Below are 10,199 nucleotides of genomic sequence, written 5' to 3'. Positions count from 1 at the left end.
AGGGGGAGGATCACCTCCTTGGACCTGCTTGAGTTGCATCTGTGGATGCATGACAAGGTGTGGTTGGCCTTCCTGACTGCATCCCCACATTGCCGGCCCATGTTCATCTTGGCATCAATGATGACTCCAAGATCCTTTTCTGCCTCTGCACTGACAAGAAGGGAGTTCCCCAGCCTGTATGTAGGTATGCTTTGAAATGCTGTGTTCCCAGTCTTTTATGCAAGAGTCTGAATATGGAATTTTAGTTCAGAGTTTAGGCTTGTGAGGTTTGAAAATGTTGGCCATCAGGAAGAGTCAGCAATATATATAATCTGCTCCTGTGTGAACAGGGTCCTCAGAGCCCTGGTCCGTCAGTGGTACTCAGTGTATACTAATTAACTGCCAGTAAAATTTTCTCTGAACAGTTTACGATATAATATCAGTGTTATACAATTCAAATAAAAAACAGATGAGAGGGAGGAGAAGAGACAAGGGCAACAGTCATGACACAAAATTATACTAAATGGTCCATCTCAGATTCTAAGCTGTTTGAATGCCTCTTGCATCAGAACATGTCTTGGTTTTGGTTTTTTGATACCAATCTGCACTGCCACCAAAACTATTAAGCTGGGAGGAGGGGTAAACTAAGTCACAAAAAGGCAGCTGATAAGAAGTGGAAACTTGGACAAATAAATAGGGAGGAGTATAAGAGCATTGCTCAGGCATGCAGGGATGAAGTCACGAAAGCCAAAGCACAACTTGAGTTACAGCTAGCAAAGGACATAAAGGGTAACAAGAAGGGTTTCTACAAGTATGTTGGTAGCAAGAGGAGGATCAGGGAAAGTGTGAGTCCCTTACTGAATGCGGGGGGCAACCTTGTAACGGAGGATGCAGAAAAATCTGAAGTGCTCAATGCCTTCTTCGCTTCAGTCTTCACAGACAAGGTCAGCTCTCAGACTACTGTACCAGGCAGCATGGTTTGGTGAAGAGGTGAGTAGCCAACAATGGCGAAAGAACAGGTTGGGGACTATTTAGAAGAGTGGGACATATACAAGACCATGGGGCCAGACAGGATGCACCCAATGGTGCTGAGGGGGTTGGCTGATGCAATTACAGAGCCGTTGGCTATCATCTTCGAAAACTCATGGAGATAAGGAGAGGTCCCAGATGATTGGAAAAGGGCAAACATAGTGCCCATATTTAAGAAAGGGAAAAAGAAACATCCAGGGAACAACAGACCAGTCAGCCTCATCTCAGTCTCTAGAGCAGATCCTGAAGTAATCCATTTCTAAGCACTTAGAGGAGAAGGTGGTGATTAGGAACAGTCCGTATGGATTCACCAGAGGTAAATCATGCCCAACCAAGCAGATTGCTTTCTATGATGAGGTGACTGGCTCTTTGGATGAAGGGTGACCAGCAAATGTGGTGTATCTTGATTTTAGCAAGGCTTTTGATACAGTCTCCCACAACATACTTGCAGGCAAGCTAAGGAAGTACGGGCTGGATGAATCCACTGTAAGATGGATAAAAAAAAAAATGGCTGGAGCATCAGGTTCAGAAGGTAGTAATCAATGGCTCTATGTCTAGTTGGCAGCCAGTATTAAGTGGAGCGCCCTGGGGTTGGTCCTGGGGCCAGTTTTGTTCAATGTCTTCATCAGTGACCTGGAAAATGGCACAGAGTGCATCCTCAGTAAGTTTGTGGAGGACACCCAACCTGTGGGGAATAGTAGATATGCTGGAGGGTAAGGCTTGGATTTAGAGTGACCTAGACAAATTAGAGGATTGGGCCAAAAGGCATCTCATGAGGTTCAACAAGGACAAGGTTAGATATTAGGAAGAATTTTCTTACTAAGAAGGGTAGTAAAGTACTGGAACAGGTTACCTGGAGAGGTGCTAGAATCTCCATCCTTGGAGGTTTTTAAGACCCAGCTGGACAAAGCTTTGGCTGGTATGACCTAGTTGGAGATGGTCCTGCCTTAAACAGGAGGTTGGACTAGATGACCTCTGGGGGTCCCTTCCAACCCTAATTTTCTATTATTCTGAGATACTATCTTTTAGAATGGAGCAGACCTATCTAATGTGGGGTCAGAGCTTGCCAGTGATATTCAGCTGCAAAATAAGCTACAAACTCAGTCCCTGTAAATCATCCGACTATCGTATTTAATATAAGGCAACTCTGAATACAAGACAGTCTCTCAATTAGATTCTATATATGGAATATTTATAAACTTGTTATAATTTTCCAGGTATAGAATCTAACTCCTGGTGGGTTGTCTTAAAGTTGTTCCCATCCCCACCCAGCTGCTACAGCAGGTAAGGCAGTGGCTGGAAGAATGCCAGATGGCTGTGGGGAGGGCTCGTTCAGCCCCTTGCCTTCTTCCCCTCTCAGCTTCTTCCCCAGGCAGTCTTTTTGCCCCCTCCACTTCCTGCACCTCCTAGCTTTCCATGATCTCTGCCCATTTCCCCCACCTATTCCCCACAATCATTACCCCTTCCTATTCATCACAATCTCTGCACCTTTCTTCCACTCCCCCCCCCTACAATATATGCACATTTCTCACACACCCACCCACTCCTCACAACCTCTGCCTCTTCTGTCTGCTCCCCACAGTCTCTGTCTCCCCTGTCTGTCACCCTTACTGTCAGATGCTGCTTGGGGCCCTGTTCTTTCCAAGAGCACAGCATGTGGAAGTACAGAATGTGGAAGGCCACACAGAAGCAGCAGCAGCAGCACTGCTGACTGGCCAGGCAGGGGATGAAGTTTCCTTGTGGTCTGTGTCACGAGGTAATCCAGCCTAGGCCAGGGCCAGGTTTCACCTGACAGTAAGGGGTGGGGATTGGGAGTAGGAGCTGCAGAGGGCAAATGGAGTGGAGGCAGGAAGCTGCTGTGGGTCTGACTCTGGCTCTGGCCTGTGCTCAGGTCCAGAGTCAGAGTTGTAACAATCTCCTGCCCCTCCTTCCCCTGCCTTGTACATGATTCTAAGGCGAGGGGCTTCCCCCTATGCTGATTGGGGGAAAACTTCATCTTAGATTTGAGTAAATATGGTATATTTAGAAATTCCACTCCAGTCTATAGCGATCCACAACTACGTAACTTCCGGAGAGGATGTCTTTCATCATTTAGAATTCTTTTCTCTTGGCCACCTGTTTTAAAGTGGGGTTATCCAATCAAATCAGCTGAAAGCAAAGGCCTGGCCCAGAGCGACTGTGAAACAAGCAAATTCAGATGCTTAAGATTGTGTATTGTTAAATGTTAACTTATTACAGTGGTGCCTTGATGCCACAGCTGAATTGTGGACCCCTGTGTTAAGCACAGTGCAAGGACATAGTAAGAGACAGCTGACAAAAAATTTGAAATCTAAATGGAAACGCCAAAAAAAAGAAAGTAGCATAGAAATAGGGTGATGATCACAATTTGTTAATGTCAGTAACCAGTAATAAGATGCCTCTCAGGGCAAGTGGGGCTTGTGTGGGTGTGCATATATAGGGTTTGGGCTTCATTTTGGTTGTGGTGGTTGGTTGGCTGTGGGGGATTGTTTGTATATTGTTAATGGGGCATGAATAGTACAAGTACAGATGGCTGGGGGAATAAGAACTGGTTCATGGGAAAGATGAAAGGAGGAAGGCGGGCATTGTAGGACAAAAATAAAAGTGATGAGCTGAGGAGCACAGCTATTAAGATCAGAAACAAAGGGAAATACGCGTAGGTTAGGAAATGATTAAGCCACTCATCAGCAAACAGAATATAAAACCGAATGCGACAAGTTAAATTATACTTAACAACTTGAAGTTGTTCGTTGAAGTTTGTTATATATTCAGTATGCTTCTGCTGGGCAAGTATTTTGATCTTCCAAGATTGGCTCCAACCTGGGGCTGATGATTTCCCTTCCACTGAGTACAGTTAGCCATTAGCCTCTGTGTCCCTGTGTGGTGAGTTGAATTAAGGATATGAATGGCATTACAAAAGAGCTGCATAGGATGTCTGCCCTCCCATTCATTTTCAGGTTGAGGAAATGGAGGGAGCAGAAGCAGGGCTCTTCTGTTTTTCCTGCATATCTAGACTTTTCATCCTACTGCATCTGACCAGTACGAAGAAATACGAAAACTGGCACCAACCTGTCAGTTTCCTTTCCTGTCAGTCAGATGCCAAACATGGCGTCAAATTATTTAAAATTGCTAGAAAAAAGGAAATGTGATGGTGCAGCCTCAATATCCTGAGCAAGTCATCTAACTAGGAACTTCCTGAGTCTGGCCCAGCTTCAAGTGAACAAAATAGCACGATCATGAGCATGGCCATATCAAAACAGATCCAGTTACCGCAAGAAAATTAAAACAGATTATGTCATGCATACAGCTAAGAGGATGAAACACGGAAAAAACATCAAATGAATCAGAGGCATCAAGTAATATTAAGTAGTGAAAGCAGATGCGTGTGAGAGTACACAGGAACAGGAAATCACTTTAAAATAAACCCCAAAATGATTCAAATATCTATGTGCAAATTGACTATTTAGAATCATTGAGTTTGGCATATATAGAAAAGCTATTCTAAGACAAAACAACCACACTGGCCATGTCAAACAATGCAAGGAAAAACAGTCATAACAAACTTTACGTATATGGTAAGCTGCCATAAAGAAGAGAAAAAAAAACTTTTCTCTCTTGCTGCAGAGGGCAGGATACAAAGCTATGTGTTAATTGCAGCAAAGTAGACCTAGATTAAATGTCAGGAAGAACTGCTTTACTCTGAGAACTGCACAGGGAAAATGTGAAAGGTACTTGGTGGAGATTTTCAAGAAGAATTTGGATAAGCACTGGATAGGGATGGTTTAGGAACAGCATTCCTGTGTTTGTGCAGGGATTGGACCAAAGGACTCTTGAGGTCCCTTCTAAGCCTATGATTCTGTTAACTGAAAAATGAAAGAAGTTAGTCATTTACATTTTTGGTGTAATGAGGCTTATGGCAAAAATAAAATGAACTTAAGACTGGATGGTTCTAATGACTAGAAATGGCAAACAGTGATTAAAATAAAAACCTTGTGCTTATTTGTAGGTACAAGTATTGAGTCCAAGTTTGGTAGTAACCAAAGCTGTTATCTTATGGCTGTTTGCCTTTGTAATCTGAATAGATGGTCTTGTCCCATTTCTAGTGGACAGATGAAAAAAATGTCTTGATGGAGGTGTTGCCAGATGTTGACATACTTTTAGATCATTATAAATTCACATTTGTGGGACAGTGTTTGGTGGCTCTGTACATACTCTATTCTGGTTATGGGATTTCTGTCTCCAAGGGTCATGGTTGATTTTTACAAAAGCAAGAATAATAATCTCTGTTGAGAGCTTGCTATTCCACAAGGGATGCTCAGGACTTGTCCTTCACTACAGTCTTCACATCCCCTCTCCTCCCCCTGCCTTATAACACACAAGTCAAGGAGTGCCACAAAGAAGAATTTGGTTGGGAAGATAGACCACCTGATTGGGTGTGTTCTTGGGCCTCTCATGCAGAAGGTCCAATGTATTTTCAGGAAGTTTCCTCATATCTTGTGGAGTTGTTTTTGGGTCAGGTTGAAGGTCCCATAGAGAAAATGTCATAAAAAGGGCTACTTACTGAAGAGATTGCAAGAGTCATCCAAAGGAGCTCTCATCAAATTGTGAGCAGAAAATAAAGCACAAGAGCAAAGGATATGTTGTTTCTGGCAGGAAGGGATCTGCTGATCATCAGAATGTCTGTGACCAACTAGGGAATAGAACTACCTCTAAACAATGAAGCAATCAGTTTCTCAATTTCCATATGGTATTTTCTTTCACAGAAAGTCATTTTACCAAATAATTAATAAAAGTCCCCCCCCATACAGTTTAAAGAAAACAGAAAATCTTGGTGTGTTTTCATAATTTGAGCTAAGGACATTATCTTTTAATCCAAGGTGTATTTCTGATAGTTGCTTAAATGTCATAATTGAAGGTTAAAACTGAACCAGGCAGAAGACTGACCAGTAAATGTATAACTTTTCAGGGCAGTTGGTAAATAAAATTAGATGAGTTTTCTCTCTCTCACAAATAACTGAAAATAAAAATGACTTGGTGACTTGTTAAGGCAGAAGTCACATGTACTCACTTTCATACAATCCAACCTTTGTATAAAATAGTAAATTTTGAATAAATCCTAGAAACAAAATGACATTGGAAATATTCACACTTCAGTTAATCTTTGCTCCCCCTGCCCCTTGCACAACCAACATGCTGAGGTGCTGCTCATTGGCAACCCACAGCCATGAGAGCCAAGTACAGGTATTATGTTTGTAATAGGAAAATCACAGCTCTTCCAACAGAAACCATGAGTGTACAGGCATTCACACCATTTCTTCTGGAACAAATGGTAGTTCCAGGAGAAAAATAACCCATCTCTGACCCAGCAGAGGTCACTCAGAAGAACGAACACCTGTATACTTCACTGCTTGATTCCTCCCAGGGACCAGGAGAAGTTGATCAGTGAGGAAAGGCTCCTGGGCCTTCCCCAGGCTGGGGTCACTTCAGTCTGGAGAGGGTATAGGGGACAGCTCCTGTAGACTGGGAGGGGTATGGAGGAGCAGCCTCCTGCTCCCTGCCAGCTCCTTATATCAGAGTCTTTGGGGTGAGGAGGGGGCAGGGGCTTTGCCATGTTGCTTAGGCTACTCTTTCAGGCATTGGGAGCTGAGTGGATTGAGCAGCCGCTGCTTGCTCTCCTTTGCTCCTCACATCTTGGTCTCCCAGGAATGGGAGGACTGGAGCAGCTGCTGCTCCATGCACTTTCCCCAAACTACAGTCATCCCACTCCATGGGAGGTGTGAGGAGCAGAGACAAGGGTGCAATTGCTGATTGAATTCTTGTACTGCTCACTTTCCTGTAAACATTTTTAGCAGTGAAATATGTCCACCACTGGAAATGAATGCCTGTTCATGGCCTAAGTTTAAACAAGAGACTTCTACTTGGTTGATCTGGTTCTGAGCTGTACTTTCTCTTGCGGAGTAAGCAGCAGCTTCTCCTTAAAATCTTACTCACTTACCTTTCAGATTTTCCTTCACATCATTTTCCAGTTTTACTGTTTTTCTCTCTGTGCCAACTAGCCCATGAATTTCAAGAACTTGCAGTATGTTAGCTTATTATACTATAAATTCAGGTTCCTGAAAAAAATACGTATGGCTATTATGCTGGTATTCTGAATCTTAAATATTATATGATATGGCACCTAAAAGTGCAATGAGGGTAGTTGAGGTATGGATTTATCAAGTTCATGTAAGTGAAACCCTGTTAAAAGGGAAAAATCTAGTACCTAATATTAAACTGTTCAAATAAATATTTTAAAAAGTTGATTGAACCATCTGTATGTGATAATGATCACAATCTCACTTGTACTGCTGCCAATCTCTTTGACTCATACATCAGTCTCCAAGATGTGACTCCAAGAAAAGGAGAGGAGGGAAGTTGGAGAAAAGGTGACAGCTGAGAAAACAGAACTCTGAAGAAACTGTCAAAGCTCTGGTGGAAACATCTTAATGACACACTAACCATTCCACAATTTTTATTTAATGCAAAAAAAAAGTACCTGTGAGCTTTAAGCTGAGTGCACAGATTGTGTGTATTGTTGCTTGTGTGTATCCTGAAATGTATGCACACAAGCAAAGTAAAACTCATCTTCAGAATGGTTTTTTCTAGATAACCGTAATGCAACGGAGTGCATTATCCTTAAGTAGATTGTTCTGGATAGCTCATCATATGAAAGGGAATACGTTACCTATAACTGTTTGAACAATTTTTTATAGATGTTTGGAAACTGGACTTTTGGAACTCTGGTATTTACTGTGCTCGTATTTACAGTTACATTAAAGGTAAGATAGCCAATATTAATATTTAATTCACTAAAACTTTTGAAGCCTCCTAGATCGTTACCATTTCCCCCATGCTATTTATATTCTATACAGTATTTTGTCTACAGCCTTTGAAGATAGTTAGACATTGCTCCCTTTGGAGTTTCAAAGTCTTGTACTTTTTGGATAGTAGACATAAATAAAAATGTAAAATATAATAAAATAGCTTAGAAAAAAGAGCAGTGTAGTAATTTTTACAAAGTGCTACCTAATTCTTTTCATGGTTAAAGTGAGTAGTTTACCTTTACCAGTTTTTAGCCATCTTATGCAAGTGTCCACTGTGACAATTAGGCCACTGACAGACGTTAAAAAGAAGGTGCAATGGGACTTGAGATCTGATCCCAACAACTGCATTCCTATGGTGCCACACATGCGTGGCAGGAGGGTTGATTATGGGATCGAGCATCAGGTTCCCCTCATGCCATATTGCCAATGGAGTGGGAGCCCAGAATTACGCCCAGGCTCCCCCTGCATTGGTTATTTATTCTCCTGTGGCTGGGAGCCCAATCAACTGTCAGAACTCACAGCCATGGGGGTGCCTGTTGCCCCCCCTGTGGCTGTTGGCTCACATAACTGAAGGGGTTCCCAGCCAGTCAATCATGTGATTAACCAATTAATCATGCTTTAAGTATAATATGCATCAGGGCCTTAGAGACTACTTTTAAAGAGAAACAGGAAGGAGGACAATCTTTTAACATGCTGCTAGTAATATTCCAGTGTTGTTATTTCCTAAGTAATATTCAAGCTTTTGGTGTGATGTATATTAGATATCACTATGAAATGCAAGGTTACTTCTTGGGTAATAGGTATGGGAACTTTCTTAACTGTGATGGAAACTGAAAGGCCTTGTTTCCACTACAGCTTTTCAGTAATGCATTAGCTTAATTCTTGAAATAATATGCTGGTTTTAACTTTACTCCTTCTCTACTGAGTATTTGATCTCTTCCCAATAATTAAAATAATAACCACATTTTTCTTTTTTCTTTCAGCTTGCGCTAGATACACGCTACTGGACATGGATAAATCACTTTGTGATCTGGGGATCATTGCTGTTCTACATTATCTTTTCCTTACTCTGGGGAGGAATTGTCTGGTGAGAACCTAGTGTAAATTGTTATTTTGGAGTGTTACTAAATGCAAATGTTATTTCAGAAATATAAAATAGGTTATAAACTAAGATCTTTTCAACTCAGTGTTTGTATTTTGTACAACTAACAACTCAAGTCACCAATTTAAACATATCGGAGGGCTGGAGTGTTGTTGTAACAGTGATGGTCCAGGAAATCAAGCGTTTTGTGATGATAGCTTTGATTAAACCAGGTGTATAATTGAGAGAGACAAGCTTTTGGTACAAAGTGCCCTTCCTTTGGCTTCTTTCTGAGACCTGAGGAAGGGCACATAAGAAATATATGAAAAATAATACACTTTATTAAAATATTGTCTAAGTCTCTTCCAATCATGCAATTGGTCCAATAAAAGATACCACTCTCAAAAATCCTTGCCTCATATATTTCATGGACCATCACAGCTACAACATCATTCCAACAAAACTTTGCTTCTTACAGTTTAAACATATCTATTATGGTGATTACTGAAAACTTAACTTTTCTTGAGCTTAATAGATGCTAGAAATAGCCTTAGAGAGGAAAAATTATTGGTCCTTAGATTCTATTACAAAGTGTTTGAGCTTTATTTGCTGTTTTGTTTTTAAAATCTACAGCTTTAATACAAATAGAGCAGGTTAGAAGAATTTTTGCATCGCCTGCTGCTGATTCCCCTTTTTATATTCTTCTTCTTTTGTGACAGATATGTTTGCTAATAAGGTTTGCTATACATAATTAACAGACAGAAAAAGAAAACTCACATTTCAAAAAATGTCCATATGTTTTATGACCATCTTTTTCTCAGCTAATGTAAAAATAAATGTATGTAAGAGGAAATGTGTTTTGAGGTACTCTTCCAACTTCATATATCTGGATTGAAAAAATACTAGAAAAGAGTATTGGTACTCCTCATTGCTTAGGGAGTAATTGACCTTGAAGTGACATGCTTTACACAAGGATAAAACTGTGTATTGTGTTTCTACTCCATTTTTTACTGATGAGTTAAGAAAGTTTATTCTGTAGAATGTGTGTTCACACCTTGAGAGAGTGAGAAGGCTTGCCCTCTACACAGGAAGGAAAGAGGGTAGACAAGCTCAAAATGTTGTTTCCGTACCTCAGGGGACACGGACACATCTTGGATTTTGAAAAAGGACAAGGGTGCAAACAGTGAGGTGCATCATCGCATATAGTTTCATAGTTTCATAGTAGCTAG

The 10,199-nt window shown here is 41.1% G+C and overlaps 1 protein-coding gene across 4 annotated transcripts in view; it reads left to right on the top strand.

Annotated features, from left to right (window-relative positions):
* Positions 1–10,199, top strand: part of ATP11A (ATPase phospholipid transporting 11A) — a 228,783-nt gene that overhangs the window by 207,130 nt on the left and 11,454 nt on the right. For all 4 annotated transcript variants that reach the window (XM_019529645.1, XM_019529644.1, XM_019529647.1 and 1 more), the window contains 2 exons: positions 7,779–7,844; positions 8,873–8,976. In XM_019529645.1, the coding sequence (XP_019385190.1) occupies positions 7,779–7,844; positions 8,873–8,976 (170 nt within the window). The remainder of the gene's footprint in view (positions 1–7,778; positions 7,845–8,872; positions 8,977–10,199) is intronic.

The sequence above is a fragment of the Crocodylus porosus genome, unplaced genomic scaffold (genome assembly GCF_001723895.1).
Source record: "Crocodylus porosus isolate Cpor-Errol unplaced genomic scaffold, CroPor_comp1, whole genome shotgun sequence".
Taxonomy (NCBI): Eukaryota; Metazoa; Chordata; order Crocodylia; family Crocodylidae; genus Crocodylus; species Crocodylus porosus.
This window is presented reverse-complemented; position numbering and strand designations above follow the sequence as displayed.